General features: G+C 45.1%; 1 protein-coding gene across 2 annotated transcripts in view; it reads left to right on the top strand.

Moving 5' to 3' along the window:
• The window catches only part of KCNH6 (potassium voltage-gated channel subfamily H member 6), a 1,032,645-nt gene that overhangs the window by 997,722 nt on the left and 13,238 nt on the right, over positions 1-21,685 (top strand). For both annotated transcript variants that reach the window (XM_078645074.1, XM_078645073.1), the window contains one exon: positions 20,822-21,020. In XM_078645074.1, coding sequence (XP_078501200.1) covers positions 20,822-21,020 — 199 coding nt within the window. The remainder of the gene's footprint in view (positions 1-20,821; positions 21,021-21,685) is intronic.

Below are 21,685 nucleotides of genomic sequence, written 5' to 3'. Positions count from 1 at the left end.
CCAGGTAGTGGGCATGGGCACTGTTGGCAGACTGTTGAAGACATTAAGGAGAATTGGTGCCCATAGATCCGGCCTGTGTTTGATAACATCAATGGGCAGTCCATCAGGACCGGGGGCCTTATTCCCAAGGCTCTCTTTAATAGCTATTACCACCTCATGGAGATCGATCCCTAAGCCGCGAAGCTGTCCTGGGGCAAAGCTAGTTAATTCCTCAAGAGGTGCAGCATAGATTTTGGAGAAATGGGCCTCCCAAGAACTGCTGGTTATATTGCAACTAATTGGGGTTAGTTGTTTACCCATTTCTCGCGTTTTTCTGACGGCTGACCAGAAGGGGCCACTGCTTTTCAGATTTGCACTTCCAACCAGCGACTCCCACTGTTCTGTCAATAGAGCAGCCTTTCTTTCAGCTATTTTAAGTTTATAACATTTCCTGGCTACCTGTACCTCCATTATGCACCTTGGTTTGGTGGTTAGTGCCCTGCGTAATTCCCCGTTTGCTGATGAGCAGCCGGAATCAAACCACCTTGGCTCTTTCCCTTCCTTTGGTAATGGAACTGACAAAGAAGATTTTATAACTAGACACAATTTACCAAAGTAGGCGATTATCCTGTGACAGTTCCCATCCATAGATAAACAGGAGTTGATTAACTGGGTATGTTCCCTTTTTACACTTTCCAATAATACCCCACTGTCAACTCCCCTCCATTTTAGTCGCAGGCCATCACCCGAGGGTGTAATGTCTCTTGCGCCATTTAGATTAGCGTATACCTGGCTGGGGCCTAGGTGCAGAGTCACTGTTAGGGGATTATGATCCCCAAACGATGTTTCCGTCACTGTGGATTTTGTTACGCGGTCTATCAAATGGGGGGACATAAAGATAAAATCAATGGTGGAAAAGCAATCCCTACCTCTGAACGTGGGAGCATGATATGTGCTAGGAGTGTAACATTTATCCATAGCATTACTGAGAGTATGCTCAGTTAATATATTAACTAATTCAATACCCCTTCGTTCAGCTTGATCTAAATGATTTCTATCCTCAGTCCAGCAATTCTTTAAAATTTTCGCATTAAAATCCCCCCCAATTAAAATCCCTATCTCCTCCTCTGTTTCTAAGCTGGTTTCAAGGTTTCGTAAGGTCTTAGAGAGTGCTTCAAAATTCCTATTGGGTACAGAATGAAAGTCATTATTATAAAAATTAATTAAATAAATCTGGTTCTTTCGCTTGAATTCCAAGATCTGTATGTTCGGGTTCCCTCTCGATAAATCTCTAATTATGCCACCGGCCAATATCTTGATCCCAATAAACATGCCTCCCACTGCGCGACCAAAATCAGGCTTGCGTGCTGTCACACTAAAACAATGGTAGCCCTCTATATATAAATTCCCAACAGCCCATGTCTCCTGAAACATAATAATGTCTTTTCCGTCCAATAGCTGGACCCATTTTGGGTCTGACAGTCTTGGTTCTAACCCCGCTACGTTCCAGCTAAGGATTGACAAGTCGCAGTGGTTGGGGTGGCTAATTGGCTTGCTCCTAGCACTCGTAGCTATAATCCGCTTAGAGTGGCTATGGGTGTGACAGTATGGTGGTGCGCTACTATTTCCTGGGTTGTGTTAGCTTGTGTTGGTAATAGATATTCCTCAATATCATTGCTCGATTCTTGACATCCAGTATTACCTCCCCTATTGCCCAGTCAGTCCTGATCTTCTAGATTTGAGAAGGCGTGTTCAAACCGGTTATAGGTTGGGATGTTATATATAGACCTCAGCTCGTTTTGAGGCGAGTGACCGTTTAGATTGGTCCTTAAATATGGCCTCTCTCCAGGATTATACTGGCGCATAATGGGAAGGTTTGGGTGTGGCATCGGGTAAGCTGGAAATGTGGTCTGGTGGCACTGAGCAGGGCCGTTCATAAAACTAAGATCTTGGTTCAATTGATACATTGGGAATTTATTCCTGATACCAAGATTCAGATCCTGAAAGTACTCAGCCGGGTTATTCCCGGAGTTGGAGTTTGGTGCTATTAGGTGTCTATAGAAATAGCCCAGGGGGAGCAAAGTCGTATTAAATTCCCACGGTGAGGGCAGTGGGGCATTAGCAAGTGTTTTTTGAGCCCATTGAGGGGACCTGAAATTAATAATTATACAATCCCCCTCAAACTTTTTTCTCAACGGGCCCACCCACCCCACTCTTTGAGCTTGGATAATCTCCCTTGCTCCTTCCGTTGGGAAATTACAGTTTACGGATAACCAATGGAGAATCCTATTTTTGAGGGTAATGGGGCTTTCCTCTTGGCCCTCCCTTAGTTTGGGCACATTAACTAGGACCAACACATACGCCCGGCACTCAGGCGGTAAGCTGATGCGGGCAGGTATCTTCCTCGTGTTGGTTGCCATATTTTGCTCAGGTTGGTTTGTTGGGCGATTTTGGGCATCATTCTTGGTTTGTCTAGTTGGGACCCTTTAACTTTTATCAGTATTTTGTTCCATGCCTTCCAAACTAACTATCTTAGTCATGTTAGGGTTAGGGGCATGTTTGGCTAGAGGTGGATTTTTGCTTGTACTTGGTATTGGCAATGGGGAGTGGGTTTGTTGTGACCCTCTGTGTTCATATTAACCCCATTGTTTTTGGGCTTAGTCCCACTTAATGTCCCCACATTGGGCTTATTTGTTGCAGTCTGCCCTATTCCTAGTTTTGTTACATGGTCATCCAACACTCTCAGCCTCTTATCCATATTTAGGATTTGTTGGTTGATCGGCCCTAGAAGGGTAGTCAATAGAGTCTCCATCCTCCCCCAGAATGCTTCGTTCCCCGTCCCTATACTAGCTTCTGTAGTGTGGGTATCTATTTCGTTAAATTGGTCTGCACCCTTACCCCTTCTCCGCTCTACAGAGGCCGGAATCCTCCGACGTTGCTTACGCCCACCCTTGCTTCTCTGTTTATTTGGCGATAGCTCAGTGTCTAAGTGTTTCAATTTTCGCTTGGCTTTTTGCCCCCTAGTTCGCACAGGAATACTGTCACTTTTATCCCTCTCAGTGTTTGACATATCAAGGTCCGAGCATGGACCAGTGCCATCTAGATTTGCCAGGTCAATGGCCAGTGGTACACAAGAGTCTTGACTTATGTTCGTATCAGACCTGAGCATGGTGGGAGTTGATGATAGCCTGCTACCAGTAATAAAATGTTCAGGTGAGGCCGTGCCCGCAATTATGCAGTTCTCATTAGAGTCTGTGCCTGGAAGCCCTGCATAGGATGCGGCGAGTATAGAATCCAGTGAATTTTCTTGGATCACAAGAGGGGGCAAGCTTGGTGGGACCGAGAAGCGCCTTTCAGTATTCTGGATAGCTGTTGACACAACATCAATGGTCTTCTGGAGCATTTTGTCAATGGCAGTCAGACTTGGCCGCGGAGTAGTAGAAGTTGCTGCTGCCAATTTATGCGCGTCTTTGGGCTTAGGCACTGCCGGTATTCTTTTCCCCAGGATATTAATTTAATCAGGATTCGCTGTGGGACAAATTTTTAAACAATTTGGTGTTCTCTTGTCACTAACCTGATAGCAATGGGGGATAATCCAGATGGCAATGATCTACCAAGGAGGGTGGCCCAGCCCGGCCTCCTCCGGCTTCTGAGGGCTGCAGAGGGCCGGCCCTTTGCCCGGGCTTCGCCCGGCGTCCCGCGAGGCTGGAGTGACGCCTGCTTTATGCGCCGCCCGCTTTATGCGCCGCCCGGCGCGATGGTGTGGCGTCTGTCCGCCGCTGAGGAAGCCGGGAGATGAAGTTTTTGATGCCCCCCTCCGCACTGCGGCCGTGGTAGATGACTACTGCGGCGGCGGGAGGGAGACGATTGGACCGGGAGTCGGGAATGCAGTGCCCAGGGTCCAAGGAGCAAGGTGGGCAACACAAAAGCCCCTTAAAGTATCCCCCGCTCCACCGGAGTGACGCCTGCTTTATGCGCCGCCCGGCGCGATGGTGTGGCGTCTGTCCGCCGCTGAGGAAGCCGGGAGATGAAGTTTTTGATGCCCCCCTCCGCACTGCGGCCGCGGGAGATGACTACTGTGGTGTCGGGAGGGAGACGATTGGACCGGAAGTCGGGAATGCAGTGCCCAGGGTCCAAGGAGCAAGGTTGGCAACACAAAAGCCCCTGAAAGCGTCCCCCGCTCCACCGGAGTGACGCCTGCTTTATGCGCCGCCCGGCGCGATGGTGTGGCGTCTGTCCGCCGCTGAGGAAGCCGGGAGATGAAGTTTTTGATGCCCCCATACGCACTGCGGCCGCGAGAGATGACTACTGCGGCGGCAGGAGGGAGACGATTGGACCGGGAGTCGGGAATGCAGTGCCCAGGGTCCAAGGAGCAAGGTTGGCAACACAAAAGCCCCTGAAAGCGTCCCCCGCTCCACCGGAGTGACGCCTGCATTATGCGCCTCCCGGCGCGATGGTGTGGCGTCTGTCCGCCTCTGAGGAAGCCGGGAGATGAAGTTTTTGATGCCCCCCTCCGCACTGCGGCCGCGGGAGATGACTACTGCGGCGGCGGGAGGGAGACGATTGGACCGGGAGTCGGGAATGCAGTGCCCAGGGTCCAAGGAGCAAGGTGGGCAGCACAAAAGCCCCTGAAAGCGTCCCCAGTAGTTAATTCAAAGTAAATACTATTACACTGGTCAGTAGCCCCATGAAGCCTGTTACAGTAGTAATTGTAAAGTAAAGTGTATTGCAGTAGTCAATAACCAAGTAAAGTGTATTACAGCCTTTACTTTGCAACCAGAACTACGCAGTACCATTATAACGTGGGCAATACAACAAACGCGTTGTTACCACGCATTCCATTACCACACAAGTCGTTATAACGACTTCCACTAGGGAACTTGTTGTTGGATTTTAAATCCAACACCTTCCCTAGTGTTACACAGGCTGGAGGTGAAATAGTAGCATATACTATTCCATAATCCAGCGCTTCCCTAAGGCAAGACTTGCGCTGTAATTGAGCGCATGGTAACAACAAGTTTGTTGTTTTGCCAATGTTGTAGTTGCATGCATTGTAAAAGCATGCGTGATTGTGTCATAAATCCGTATTACAATAATCCATAACCAAGTAAAGGCTGCTACAGTAGTCAATTACAAGTAAAGATGGTTTCAATAGACATTAAACAAGTACAGAATGTTGCAGTAGTAAAGTTCTAGTAAAATCTGTTGCAGTAGGTAAAGACAGTCACAGTGGTAAATTTCAGGTAAAGACTGATACGTTGGTCAATAACCCAGTAAAGACTGTTAAAGTAATCAGTCCCAAAGCAAAGACGGTTACACTGGTGGTTGCACTACTCAGAGTATTTCCAGTTTGTTGTGCTCCCCTTCGGCCTCACCAGTGCCACTGGGGTGTTCACAAAAGTGATGGTGGTGGATGAAGCTCATCTTCAGAAGTTGGGGTTCCCCTACCTCAAAGGCTAGCTGCTGAGGGCGACATTGCCCCAGCAGTAGTCACCCACCTCCAAACTACGTCATACCTCCTGCATTCGCTGGGGTATTTATCACCATCCTAAAGTCATCCCTGATTCTTTCTCAGATACTCCCTTTCATAAGAGCCATTCTGGAAACAGTGAAGTTCTGTGTCTATCTTCCGGAATGCAGAGTCCAGGATATTAGGACTATGATCATGATGTTTCAGGCTCACTCCTGGATTTCAGTGAGACTGACTTTAAAGCTACTGGGTCTGATGGCCTCCTGCGCCCTGCTGGTGAAGCACTCCAGATGGCATAGGCAGGCTCTGCAGTGGGATCTGAAATCCTAGTGGGCTCACCAACAGAGGAATCTCTCCAAAGGAAACTGCAAAAGATCTGCAGAGGTGGTTGACGGATCGTGATTGGGTCCATGGCAGACCCCCCTCTCTTCCCCACACAGAGCTGACAGTGGTGACCAATGCACCACTTCTGGGCTGGGACGGCCACCAAGGATAGGTGGAGAACAGAATCTCAGCCCCACATCGAACTTCTGGAGCTGAAGGATATCCACTTAGCATTGAAAGCCTTCCTCCCATCATTCAAGGAAAGGCTGGTTTAGGTGTTCACAGACAGTGTTCATGGGCAATATCATCAGCATGTAGGATTGCCCCACAGGGGGCCTGGTGTCGGGGAACCTGTGCCAGGAGGCTCTGTGCCTCTGAACTTGGCTGGAGCACCAGGACATTTTCCTGGTTGTGCATTAGCTGGCAGGCTCACTGAATGCGAAGGCAGATAAACTCAGCTGTCAATGCATTGATGATCATGAATGACAACTGCATTCAGAGGTGGCTTGAGGTCTCTTCAAAGAATGAAGAGAACCTTGGCTCGATCTGTTCGCCACCGCCAAGAATATGCAATGTCAGCCCTTCTGCGCATTGGAGTTTCCAAAGGGGCACACGCTCTGAGACACATTCCGCCTCGAGTGGATTTCAGGACTCCTGTATGCCTTTCTGCCGATACTACTTGTGCCTCGAGTTCTCAAGAAGATCAGAACAGACACCTCTCAAGTAATTCTAGTGGCTCCAGATTGAGCAGGGAGAGTATGGTATCCCAAGCTCCCGAGCATGAGCATTGTTCTACCAATCAGGGTACCCCTTTAGGAGGATCTCCTGTCCCAGCAACAGGGAAGGGCCCTGCACCCAAACCTGCTCAGTCTCCACCTTAATGCATGGAGATTGAACAGCAACAGTTAAGAGTTATAAATCTTCCTCCAGAGCTCTGTGATGTCATTTTGGCAGCCAGGAATCTCTCCATTAAAACTGCCCAAGCCTGCAGATGGGCTACATTTGTGGCTTGGTGATCCTCGCGCCATACAGACCCCCTTTCTGCACCACTTTCGGAGGTGTTGCTGTTTGTTTTGTCTTCAGCCCTGCAAAGCCTTCCCCTAGGCTCTGTTAAGGGTTACCTTTGGGCCATTTCGAGCTTCCTGGAATTGCCAGATCAACCCTACTTGTTCAAGTTGCCTACTGTGAAAGGTTTCCTGAAAGGTTTGATTTTTTCCCTCCTACCACTTTTGTTGATGTCCCAATGGGACCTCAACCTGGTCCACACATTTCTCTTGAAATTTTAAGCCCCCACACAGCTGTTCTCTGTGGCTCTTGACTATTAAAACAGTCTTTATTGTGGCTATTACTTCGGTAAGGTGGTTGATCAAGATTCAAGCTCTTTTGGTTCACCCAACGTACTCCAGATTTTCCCTGACAAACTGATTCTTCGGACACGGGCCTCTTTCCTGCCAAAGGTTGTCATCCCATTACTTACCTTCGCAGATTCCTCACTGATCTTCCCATCCTCCCTGCTCTGTGAACTGGGCTCTTCACCTGAAATATCCCATTAGACACTGCACACTGGTCGAACATTAGGAGCATAATTACTAAAAAGTCACTCAGTGCAGCAAGTCAGCGCTGCACGTCAGGAAAAGGGAAGGAATGTGCTATATTTAACATAATACAACACATTCCCGTCTTTTCCCACTGTTGGCGCACAATGTGCTGCCTAGCGCCAACGCAAGCAACCTTGCCTCAAGATATTTCCCCTCATTACGCCTCCACGGGAGGCGTAGCATTCATACGCATTCCCAGGTCTACCAGTATTGGTGTATCTGGGAATGCTTCAGAATCCATGGGCGAATGTGTCGGAACACCCATTCTCCACCCATCAAACGCCCTCCAGGGCAGGGTAACGCAATTTAGCCATTTCAGCTTTGTTACATTATTCTGGATTAATCAAGTAATTCAGGGCCAAGCAAGGAGGCCTTGCCTGGCTTGATAAATCAAACTTAGAGCTGTGTCGCTTTTGCACCCTGTTGCATGGAGCGAAAGTGACGCAACCCTATGATAAATATGCCTGTCCATTTTTACGTGGCTCTGCGTTTTTGGTATGCAAACAGTAATGAAAGAAACTGATATCAGTGTTCCAGGGTGGCACTTATATGTGCACCGTGAGGTCAATTACAACGCGGACGATTCTAATGCAGAGCCGATCAATGACACCTACCAGCGCACAGAAGTACTGCTCAAGATTGTTCGGATCCAGTATGACACCTGAGGAATATTCTAAGGTGAGGAATCTACGGTTAGATAGAGTCTTTACCAGAAAAAGGCTTTACAGAAGGTAAGTAACTTGTTTGTCAATTCCAAGTAAAGATTGTTACATAAGTCAATTTCAAGTAAAAACTGTTACAGTGGTCAATTCCAAGTAAAGACTGTTGCAGTAGACAATAATCAAGTAGGCTTTAGCTTGCATTTACTCCTAACTCTTCATCATGGCCTCTCCACTCCGATGTTAGGATCTCAGTCAGGAACATGTTTAGAAGTACTACATTAAGCAATTAGCACCTCAAATCTTCCACCAACAGTACAGCACAAACCAGCACAGCTCTTGACTCACCAACAGTCAACATCTTCACACCCTGTGTTATGTTCTTGCTGTGGTACAGTCATGGTATCTACTAGAAACTTACTGAGTCAATGACACTCTAGTACAGCAGATTATAACACATCTCCCTTTTAACAAAACAATACAATTAGGTTTCTAAAAGGCAATACAAGTATATGCAGTGAAAAAGGAGAGAATGAACAACAGAGATCTCATCCTTAGAAATGTGAAAGTGGATGCAAAATATAAAAGACATTTCAGAATGGTTATAAAAATAATATAAACAGAGAGGAAATAGGAAAAGAACAAAAAAGAGTTAATCCTTAATATAGTAAAAGTATTTACACAATACATACATACAACCTTGACAGACAATCCGCAGGCAAATTTCTCACTCCGGCAGATATTCAACTCAGTAATTAGACTCAATTAGACTCCATTCACCTTTTGATGCGTGGTATTGTGTTGTAAATATTTCTGCACCCTGACAGCTGCATCAAAGGCTTGTGGTCAATTCTGAGCACAAAGGGTAAGCCCCACAAGAAAAACGTATTGCACCGCCCACATGCCCGCTAAAGCCTCTTGCTCCATGTCTGAATATCTTTCTTCGGCGCCTCTAGCAGAACATGAGGCAAAGCTACCACTCTGTCTTCTCCGCCTGTACCCTGGAACATCACAGCACCTAGCCTTTTAATGCTCATGTCAGTCGTGAGTATGGTTTTTATTAAGACATTGAAATGCCCCAAAGTACGCATTTTAGCTATACATTCTTTGACATCCCCGAACGCTTTCTCACACTCTTCAGACTAGTCAAGACATGCACCTTTCTTGAGAAGAAGCCTAATTGGCTGAATTACACTGGTAAGATTGGGAAATAATTTGGCGTAATATTCTGCGAGACCATTAAAAGATCTAATCTGTTCCTTATTGGTGGGAGAAGGTGTCTCCAGAAAAAATCTGACCAAGTCTAGTTTGGGATTTATACCATCTCCCAAAATGGTATGCCCCAAGTAGGAGACTGAACTCACCGCAAACTTGCATTTTTCTTTCTTGAGTGTAAGGCTTTGTCTCTAAGTCCTGTCAACACTTGTCTGAGGACAAGGTCATGACCCTGTTTGTCCCTTCCATATACTAAGATGTCATCTTGAAGGAACATTACAGATTCAATTCCCTTCAATACCATTTTCATACGCGTTAGAAATGTATGTATGTATTGCGACTTATATAGCGCACGTATCACCCAAAGGTATCAAGGCGCTTGCTTAGGGAACCCGTCCTGGTATTCCCCTGTGAGATACCCCGGCAGGGTATCCACAAGGTGAAAGCCAGGCATCCCGCCGCGAGGGGCCGTAGTGGAGATTAAGCAAGCTATTGCCCAGAGTCGCAGAGTATGACCCCGTGAGTCGAGTAGGCACCGGAGCGAGAATTGTCGAGTCCGTGGAATTTTTGAGCCCGAGACCCGCCGAGGCGGGGAATCGAACCCTGGTCCATGGCCGATCTCAGCTTCCGGGTCTGCCGCCTCTAACCACTGAGCCACGCTAACATGCCGCAGCTGAGGCTAACCCGAAAGGCAACCTCACAAACCTGTATGCCCCTAGTGGTGTAAAGAAGAATGTGAATGCCCTAGAATCCTCATGTAGCTACACCTGGTGTTAACAGCAGATACACCCGTTACGCTAAACACATGCACATCTTTGGGTAAGGTCAGGGCTTCTGCAAAATTGAATTGGGGCTGTCAATCGGCTCAAAGGCATTAGCTGAGTTCCCTAAGGTCCACACACATCCTTAGTTTACTCCCCTTGTCCTTGGGATCAAAAACAATGGGAGCCAGTCACTACGATGACTCTATTTCTTCAATCCCCCCCAAGGACAGCAAATTGTCAATCTCACCCTCTAATGGTTTCAACATTAGATGTAGTACTCTCATCATCTTGTGTGTAGCAATCTTGCTATTTTTGTTTAAAACTATTTTGTGCTGTAAGTCTTTTAAAAGACTCAGCCCTTTCCTAAACACATCTGTTATATATTAGACAGGAACAAGCAGATTCTTGAAAGGTTCATGTAATGTTAGCGGCACAGCAACAAACAGCAGCTACTTGGCATGCAGGAACAGTGCAACTGACCTGGTGCCTAGCAGCCACTTGAGTTCTATATGGAACTCAAACCATATATCAGTACAAGTAAAGTGACAGGGAAAAATAAATTGAAATAAATGGAGGATGTAACACACCTCCCTTTGTTATAAAACAAAGTTAACAGTATAACAGAAATGATGTAGTTAAGAGACATAGTCAGCAAATCTTCTGGGGGACATCTTGGTCGAACAGAAGTCTTAACTCTAGATGCAACAGCCTCTTCTGGTACAATCTGTATGTCCGGTACAGTGGTATTGTGAACAGAAGGACACTTAGCAACCCGTTTGATGTTCCACAACTTGCCATCCTGAGTGATAACCCTGTTACTAAAAACCCTAACCACTGGTTACCAAACTTGTTAGAACATTTAGTGAGAAAACCTGGTCTTCTAATTCTTACCCAATCACCAACTGAGAAATTGGGTGTTTTAACATTCCATCTGTTATCATACCACACTTTTGTTTTTGCTTGTGTACACTCAACTTTTTGAGAAACATCCCTTACCAACTCCCTTGAAAAGGATTTGTTTAAGCATTTGTCCTTGAACCACCATGGACAAAGTGTGGAAGCAGGATCATGCCCTTGAGGAGGCGGAAAGGACTGACTTCAGTTGTTGAGTGCAGTGTAATGCGATAAAGCCAAAGTTTTTCTCTTAATAGATTTTTCCAATTACAGCCAGACTTGACCACGTCGGATGCAAACCCCTTCAAAACCCTGTTGAACCGTTCTACTAAATCATTTTCATGGGGTTCATAAACAGAAACAGTATGGTGTTTAATGTTTTGACATTTAAGGAACTCCTCCATTTCTAATGAGGTAAGTTGTAACCCGTTGTCAGTGACAAGTGTCGAAGGACAACCCTGTCTAGAAAACACTTTTTTTTTAAATTCCATAACCATGTTTGTTGAGGCAGAAGTCTTCTTTTCCACATGTTTGTGACAAAACTGAACCAATACCATACATGCTGGCATCTACCGTAATAATACAAGACTTATTCATACAGAAAGGCCTGAGTGTGAGGGCATGCAGTATATCTGATTTAATTCGCTCAAACGCAGACTGTTGGGAGGGTGTATTATGTCTAGGCTGTCCTGTTTTCAGTTTCTATTTTTGGTAAATTCTGGTGTTTTTTTTCCAGTGTTTTCAGTATCTTAAAAAACAGTTGTTATCAGTGGTTACACTTTTTCACGCCACTAAAAACAGAAAAAGTGTTTTTACGGTGTTTGTGGAACGTTTTTCTTTTATCATTGCTTGCTTTCTGCACTGAAAGAACATGGTATATAGACAGTGTACATATTGTGTATGTGAGGTCCAAAGAGATTTTTGCAAATTAATCTTATTGTAGTACACCATACAATACTTCGTCAGTGAGTCTTTGGTCATGTGCGATCGCGCTTTCCTTCCCATGTAAACTTCTGTGAAAAGGCCCTCTCAGCATTCATAGCCCCTTGGGCTGAGAACCGTCAGCTTAGGGGCACAGTTGAGATGACTCTTTCTTTGATGCCACATAAAGCACAAAATGATAAATATTTGCATTTTAGGTCCTGGGCATAAGAAAACAATAGCATCCCTCATTAACTCTGAAGATTGTAAAGATGCTGTCATTATACCATCTAACAAGTGGCAAGGATCTCCTACAGGGAATCACTTCAGCTCGGGTATCAATTTTGACAGGTCATCACACAAATGTTTTATATACGTAGCTGAATCACTAAAAATACAAACAATATCACTCCAATCTTTTTTGAACTTGGAAAGAACCTTTTTTGCAGAGCATAATGAGTGACACTGCGTTCCATGTTTTCCAAAAGTCTGGTGTCACATTTTCACAACTATCCCAGATGCTTGGTGATATATATACTTGTCACTATACCTTGCATTTAATGTTTAAAGCCTGAGGTGTTGGCAATTCATCTACTATAAATACTGACCCAATAGAAACTATGGTCTGATGTATTAAGAGTTTTTACCCATTCTCTGTGGGTAAATGTGATGACACATATTAGGAAAGATTTTTATGAAACTAGCCATTTTACCTATCAGTGCAAGAATCAAATGCAGCCAACATATCAAACGTCAGTTTGATATGTCCTGATTCTCTACAGTTTATAAAATAATTAAACTAAACGTGAAACTAAACCCTGCATCTTTGGACCAAAGGCCATAAAACTGAAAAAAGTAAAAGGAAGAAGAAACAATATTTTAGTGGCATCCCTAAAGAACAAAACTCAAGCAGCATAATGTTAGCCAGTCTTTCTTACTGCTAGCTTGTATAACAAAGTTACATTTTATTGACCCCTTAAGTAAGAACAAAATGACTCTTTCACTTTCTTTTTCCTTTCTTTGAATGGCATTTAGTTTTTCGTTGTGCAGGTGTTTTTTCAGTGTTTATATGTTTTCACCGGTGAGGGCTATTTTTCTTTCAGTGGGGTTTTATCAGTTATTATAGGTTTAAACTTAAAACCCCACAGCCTAATTAAGTCTAAGAAGTTTCCTAAGAGGCTCCATTTTAGATGCAAAGTTGTTCCCAAACTTACTATAGTACTTGCACATGCCTGCGAAGGAAAGCAACTGTTCTTTATTGTTAGGAGAAGGAGCATCGGTAATGCCTGCAAAATTAGACTTCTTTGGCACCACACCATCACCTGTTATCGTGCGACCCAAATATTCTACTGAGTTCTGAAACAATTTGCATTTGCTTGACTTTAAAGTCAAACCATTCTCCCTTAATTTCTCACATACACACCGTAAATGTAAAACATGGTCTTCATTGGTACTTGAATAAATCAAAATATCGTCTTGAAAACACTTCACGAAGTTGTCAACGTTTCTGAAAATATTAAACATAACTCTGAAACACAGATGCCGCCGAGGCTAAGCCAAACGGCATTCTGGTGTACTGGTACAAGCCTTGGGGAGTGATAAAAAATCCCATCCTTGTCGCCAATTTTTGTTATATATTAGACAGGAACAAGCAGATTCTTGAAAGGTTCATTTAATGTTAGCGGCACAGCAACAAACAGCAGCTACTTGGCAGGCAGGAACAGTGCAACTGACCTGGTGCCTAGCAGCCACTTGAGTTCTATATGGAACTCAAACCATAATGAAAAATGCAGTACAATTAAAGTGACAGGGAAAAATAAATGGAAATAAATGGAGGATGTATCAACATCCTGGAATTCTTGTACAGTATCCAACATTTCACCCACATTGGCAATCAAGAGGGCTTGTACTGGAGAGTTTGAATTGAGAATGAAGGGTATGTCTCCCTGATGTCACCAGCTAAGCAGATTATCGCCACAACTGCCTACATAAAGTTTGCCAATTGTCTCTCTGCCTATAAAACTCATGTTCATGACAGCATAACTAATTAGATCAATACCAGAACCTCCATAGCCTTCTGGGTTAATGTCATGTGGTGGTAATTTTATATTCTCCTTCCCAAAAGTCCTCTCCCAATTCTTGTCGCCCACAAGAGTGAAAGGTGAACCAGAATCAGCAAGGACCACACGCTGTTTCCCACAAATTGTCATTTCATGTTCAGGCATCGTGATCTATCCCACAACAACCTCCCCGTCAACTCTCTTAACATTATCCAAAGAAGGTACAATTTGTAATATAGCTTTCTGGTAACTTCCAGCGTATCATTCACTTGATGCACTTTGCAATTCTTACACATGCGGCCAAATGTCCTCTTTTACAACAGATCTGACAGACTGAATTGCGGGCAAAACAATTTGGGCTATTTGATAAAAGGTTGGGGCTGCCACACTCGAAACATTTGAACCTTAAGTCTTTCTCTTGGACCACACAGGTTTTTAAGTAGCTTTTTTGTTTTCTTTGTTTGCATCACTCCCCATAGTGAAGTTAGTTACTCTTTTCACAGTGCAAGGAAGTGTGCTCTGCATCAATTTGTCCCTACTAATAGTGTGCTCCATGCCTTCAACAATGTCTACAGCTTCTTTTAAAGTGTTTCTTTTTTGCTAAAATTGTTCTTGTACCCTGGCATCATTGGTACATTGCACCGGTTGGTCCCTTAGGAGTGAGTCTGATAAGTCACCAAACTCAAATATCCGTGCTAAACCTTTCAACGAGATAATATAGTTCCCACTCTCTCACTTTTCACATGCATTCTTGAGTGACCACCATGATAACCTGCAAGGTAAGTGTACTCAACAAACTAAAGAAATAGGCTAATACAAGAGACTAAAATAACAACCCCAAAAGTAACAGGCTCATATAATAATCTAAAATAATATTAAATGCTGTTGATTGCTTAATTGTGCTGGAAGTCAGACTTATGAGGCAGAACTGCTCATTAATTGTTGGTTGAAGTCTTTCTTACATTGATTCCCATGCAAAACATCCAGGGATTAGTGTTACAGCCTAGTTTTCAAATGGGCCTGGTTTCTCATTGGCAACTCCCACTGGTTCGTCCAACCGTGCCTTGCACAAGCGATACGTCGATTCACATCTGCCTACGAGTAGCAGAATGTTCACTAGACCATGAGCACCGCACTCACAGCTGCAGCCGCTTGCACACCAAATTTGTCTTCCGATTTCGTTCTGCCTCTCCACTGGGTCTGCGATGCAGAATGACACAGGCAGGTAAACTAGCACTGGAGGCGTCCCGTGCCTCTCCCAAGGGGAGGCTTTCACTTTACCTCTGCTGGCGGCTGGAGACAGACAGATCATGACATTCAAAAGACCTCCGCATGCAAGCGGAACAATGGTAGCCTGACACTGGTGGCTGGAAGCAGCGTGTGGCATGCTAAAGGCAGAGCGGAACACCACAGGTATGTAGAATGCATGAGGCATCGCACGTGGGCAGATTTAACAGCAATTATACGTGGAAAGTTAATAAGACGTCCCACAGCTTGTGAACATATAAACAAAATGTAGAAAAATCACAATACCTCTTACGCTGTTTTTTCTTTGCACAAAACTAAATTCAATGAGCCAGAATTCAAACCGGGTATAGGGTTCCGTCAGACATCCTTGACGGGTGTTTGTGGAAGTCCTGCCCTTTAAGGTCGCTCGTCGCCAGTGTTAAGAAGTACTTCATGAGGCAATTAGCACTTCAAATCTTCTGTATTCAATCAACAGTACATCACTAGTCAGCACAGCTCCTGTCCCACCAACAGTCAACTTCTTCTCTCCACACCTGTATTCTATTGTTGCCATGGTACAGTCATGGCATCTACTAGAACCCCACTGAGCCCAAGACACTCTAGTGCAGCAGATTATCTCAGAACCCTAATATGTGATACAAGTCATGGTTGGACCCTCCAAGTGATGTTTATGTGAGAGTCATGCAGGTCTCTTCTAGCCTTCTAGAGAAAGGGGTCTGTCTGGAAATCATTCTGGTGCTGGCTGTTTCTCAGATTGCTTGAAGCTCTGGTGGATGCTTTTTAACTGACTCTCAGCCTATGAAGCAGGGTGTGGGTTTAAACAGCAGCTGCTGGGATTGTGGCATGCAAAAGTGAATGTACAAGAGTAGGTGAACAGAACAAGCTACAATGGTTGGTTGAAGTCTGCAGGTTGAGGCTTCACTGGATATTTTGGTTTCTGCAATGACAGAATTCTTACAGATGGTAAAATGCAAGCAAAACAATGAATAATGCACTGCAGAAGATGTTGGTATCAAAGAACCGGACATTTCACTGGCCTAGTTGAGACAGTCAAATTGTGTTTATCTTTGAAGAAAGTATATGGCCTGAGTTGCCCTCTAAGAAACCCAAGCCTTGTTTTAGTGCCCTAGAATCATCTGAAATTATAAGCATACTGTGCTATTTGCCTGCTCTTAACTTTTTACAGTGGGGCAGTGTAGTTTTAGGTCGAGCCTGGGCAGCGCATGTGCTGCTGCGAGGCATTCAGTAGTGGAGTATGGCTTTGAAGCCCCACCCACTCTCCACCCATATTTTTAGAAGGCTTCTGTCATTGTTCTTCATAAATGCTGGCTTCCGAGTTGTTAGTAAGCTTGTTAGTCCCTCCTTCGTACCGCCTTGTCTGCATTTGTTACCTCCCATAACGACCGGACCTTTTACTGGTGTTGTGTCATGGTCTGCTACATAAGTTGATGAGCACTATTTTCTTTAATGCTCTTCCCCTATTTCACCTACGACATTGCAGCACGCTTTGACTACTGTATTTATTTAAATTACTTCGCGGTCTGCTCTTATTCAATTATTTAATTTACGGCTGGGTCCCCTGTCAGTTTAGCGGCCGCGTTTTTTTAATTATTCATTTTACAGGTGGCCGCTTTCACATTAGCGACTGCGCCTATTTATTTTATTAATTAATAGTATGGGCTGCTTTCACTCCAGCGGCCGCACTGAAGAACGTTTGTAAATTAATTATTTTGATGTTGCTTATGTGTGAAAGTGCACCATATGCGCATTCACTTTAATATTGTCCATGCCCCTTTGTTTAGACGCTGTTCCCTGTAACCTGAATACGGCGAGCAGCGTCTAAAGAAAGGGGCGCAGTCAACATTAGAGTGCTCTTGCATTTGCGAGAGTTTGAGCAATTGGCATTAAAAATAACTATGCCTTTTATATATCTGTTGGGTTTAAAACACATTAGTTAAAGGCATTGTCACTTACAATGTCAATCGCTTAAACACTCGCAAAAACAAGACAAATTGCATTGAAAATGCTTGTTTTTGTTTGAACTGGGATTGGTTGTTTAGGTCTCGCCTGAACCAGCGCATGCGCTGGCCTGGCCGAGACATTTAGTAGGTGAGTTTTGAAAGGGCTACAGACGTGCTACACGCTGGTGTTCACGTGAGGGTGCACGCGCACAGCCGCCATCGGTCTCCGGTCATTAAGTTGCTTGTTTTTATTTCCGGTGCTTTCCCCTCTACCTCCCTCCGATCACTTTCACTTTCATTTGAATCCAAATGTAAATTACCATGGTGTGCAAACTTTTTCAAGTTGCACAAAATAGTCTTATTATTATTAGTCTTATGAATAAACTTATTGGCCTCAAACTTTGCAGTCTCTTCCGAGCACGACCACGTATTTACTCTGCTGTCAATGCCTACCAACTATACAAATTGATATCGGGCCTAATTGAATTGCTCTCAACACGCAACTTGCATGGATTACAGTACGCGCAAGCACACGATCACACACTTACACAACCACGCACCCACAACCACACACCCACACAACCACACACACAACCACACACACAACCACACACACAACCACACAAAACCACACACACAACCACACACACAACCTCACACAACCACACATACAGAACCACACACACCCAGAACCACCCCCAACCACATACAACTACACACACAACCACAAACACACAACCACACACAAACAACCACACACATAAAACCACACACACAACCACACACACAACCACACACACACACCCACACACACACAACCACACAAAACCACATCCACACACAAACAACCACACACACAGCCACACACACAACCACACACACACACAACCCCACACACACAACCACAAACACACACACAACCACACCCACAACCACACATGCAACCACACACACCTCACACACAACCACACACACAACCACACATATAATCACACACACACAACCACACACACAGCACCACACACACAACCACAACCACACACAACCACACACACAACCACACACACAACCACACCCACACAACCACAACCACACACAACCACAACCACACACAACCACACACACACAACCACACACACAACCACACACACACAACCATACACACAACCACACCCACAACCACACCCACAACCACACATAACTGCACACACAAAACCACACACACACACAACCACACACACAACCACAACCACACATACAGAACCACACACACCCAGAACCACCCCCAACCACATACAACTACACACACAACCACACACAACCACAAACACACAACCACACACAAACAACCACACACATAAAACCACACACACAACCACACACACAACCACACACACACACCCACACACACACAACCACACAAAACCACATCCACACACAAACAACCACACACACAGCCACACACACAACCACACACACACACAACCCCACACACACAACCACAAACACACACACAACCACACCCACAACCACACATGCAACCACACACACCTCACACACAACCACACACACAACCACACATATAATCACACACACACAACCACACACACAGCACCACACACACAACCACAACCACACACAACCACACACACAACCACACACACAACCACACCCACACAACCACAACCACACACAACCACAACCACACACAACCACACACACACAACCACACACACAACCACACACACACAACCACACACACAACCACACCACACACACACAACCACACACACACAACCACACACACACAACCACACGCACACACAACCATACACCCACAAAACCACACACACACAACCACACACACACAACCACACACACACCCACAACCACACCCAGCCACACAACCACACACACAACTGCACAACCACACACACACAACCACACACACAACCACACACACACAACCCACACATGCACAACCACACAACCACAAACACAATCACAACCACACACACAACCACACACACAACCACAACCACACCCACAACCACACACAACCACACACACCCACAACCACACCCACAACCACACACATAACCATACACACAACCAAACACACAACCACACCCACAACCACACATAACTGCACAAACAAAACCACACACACACACAACCACACACACAACCACAACCACACAAACAACCGCAACAAAAAGTTTTAAGAAAAATTTACTCTTTTAAAAATTCTAAATCCACCAGAATCCGAGTCCTCCACAACACCCTGTTTTTTTGGCTGTCAGCTGTGAAAAGGAGACCAATATTCCCCCCATTTTTATTATTCTGTATCCTCGGTTCGATTCTGGGGTGCTTTTTTAACTTGTCTCTAGTTCATTGCGAATTTTACCGTTACTAATTAAAATTGTGTTCGCTTTGGCTTATCTCTATAAGTTGCTGTAACAAGCTGCAAGTCTGCTACGGAAGCTCATTCATTTGCTAATTATTTTCCACATAAAGTTGTAAGACCATAAAGTGGATTATTCAGGATTTTGAATATTTTGTTGTTTTAAGATGTTACTCTCTCCTGTGCACCCCACTCCTGTACTAAGGTTATGAGTGACATGGCACCTGCCTTTCAGAGGTTCTTGCATCCACGCAAGTCTGGCCTGGCACTGGTGCGTCCCAGCCTGGCACACACCGGGTGATGAGCTCCGCACCTCCTTATAGACCCCAGCTCACTACTGTTTGCAGTCTGTCACTCACCCCTCACCTCCCTGGCACTCACCCTTCACCCCTCAGGCCTGGCAGTCACTCCTTGCACCTGGCACTCATCCTTCTCCCTATCTGGCACTCAGCATTGACTATGCGTGACACTCAACTGTCACCTCCCTGACACTCACCCATGTCCCTCCTGGCATTCACTACTCTCCCCCTTGGCACTAACCCTTTACCTCCATGGCACAAGCCCTTCATCCCCCTGACTCTTACGTCTCACCTCCATGGCACTCAGCCTTCATTTCCCTGGCACTTACCCTTCATCCCCCTGACCTGGCACTCAACCTTCACCTCCCTGGCACTAGCCCTTCACCCCCCTGGCCTGGCAGCTACCCCTCACCCCTGGAACTCATACTTCCCCCTTCTCTGCACTCACCCTTCCCCTCCCTGGCACTCACCCTTGACCCTCCTGACTCTTACGTCTCATCTCCCTGGCACTCGCTCCTCACCTCTCTGGTACTCACCCTTCACCCCCATGGCCTGACAGTCACCCTTGTCCCTCTTGGCGTTCACTCCTCACCTCCCTGCCACTCACCCTAGACCCTCCTGGCACTAGCCCGGTTTTCCCCAAGAACGAAAAATAACAAATATTGGCATAGCCAATAGGTCTCGCCTTTTGGACCTTAAAGTGTTTAGCCACGCAACAGTTGATGTTGTTGCACCAAGGATATTGTGCTGCGTAACTAAATACTTAGAAGGTCCCAAAAGCGAGACCTATTGGCTATGCCAATGCCTGTTTTCTACTATTTGCCATTTACACCTGAAAATAAACGACTGACTGTTACACAGTTTTCCACCATGTGACCAAAATATAAATATTGGTACTGCATTCATTAGTGTACTTACTTGCTAATGTCATCCCTTGAACATGATTTTAATATTTTTGTAGCATAAAAGCATAATTTTACAAGATTTGTCTCTAATGTGTAAGCTTTGTGACCTTTCTTGCGCAGGTTGGAAACCAGAATGTCCTCTGACATAAATATAATCCTCCAACTTCTTCAGCGGCAGCTCTCCCAGGTGCCTCCAGCTTACAGCCCCATCTCTCCCAGCTCACACACCCTAGGAATGTACTCAACTGGGTCCAAGAGTCTGGATGGTGTGCAGCCCAGCCACTCGCTGCATGCGGAGTCCCCAGTGTCTTCGGTTCCGGTAGGTGAATTTATCCTCTAAGGCACGGGCATGGTTATGGTCCAGGCAACTAAATGTTTGTAAGCATTGTGTATGTTACTTCAGTGCTTCTCCAGCTCCCCAGCACAGTAACTCAAGTCACCTGCTCTGTGTATTGATGTCCTGGGAATTCAGTTAACAAATCTCCATCAAGAGTTTGAGAAAACACTGTGACTGGGCTGAATGAATGTGTGAGTAAACACTTTAAGCAAAGAGGCACAATCACTAGAGTACTCCACACCCCATTAACTTCAGCCCTTAGCTGCAACAGCTGCAATCTCATAAAGCTCTGCCAGTTCACCTCAATGATGACTCAAAGCGTCGCCAGTTAGTTCTGTCCAAGGACCCATTCACACTTGCTTTAATTAATACCTGTAGCATTCCCCGGGCCTTTCTATTTATTTTCTGTGGCTTGCGTAAATGAAATTTTAGAGGAATGCGTCAAATTGTGTACAGTCTCTTGATCACTATGGAGCAACCCCCTCTGTGAACATAAAGCCTGACACAATATTCCATTAACCGTATTCCCCACCAGAGCCTATTGTTTTGAGCTAATAAATAGCAACAATTAGTGCGTTCAATTTAACATGCATACAAACAATTAAGTACACAATCTGTGTGTATGTTATGAATATTATGATTATCAT

Source organism: Lissotriton helveticus, chromosome 5_1 (genome assembly GCF_964261635.1).
Source record: "Lissotriton helveticus chromosome 5_1, aLisHel1.1, whole genome shotgun sequence".
Taxonomy (NCBI): domain Eukaryota; kingdom Metazoa; phylum Chordata; class Amphibia; order Caudata; family Salamandridae; genus Lissotriton; species Lissotriton helveticus.
This window is presented reverse-complemented; position numbering and strand designations above follow the sequence as displayed.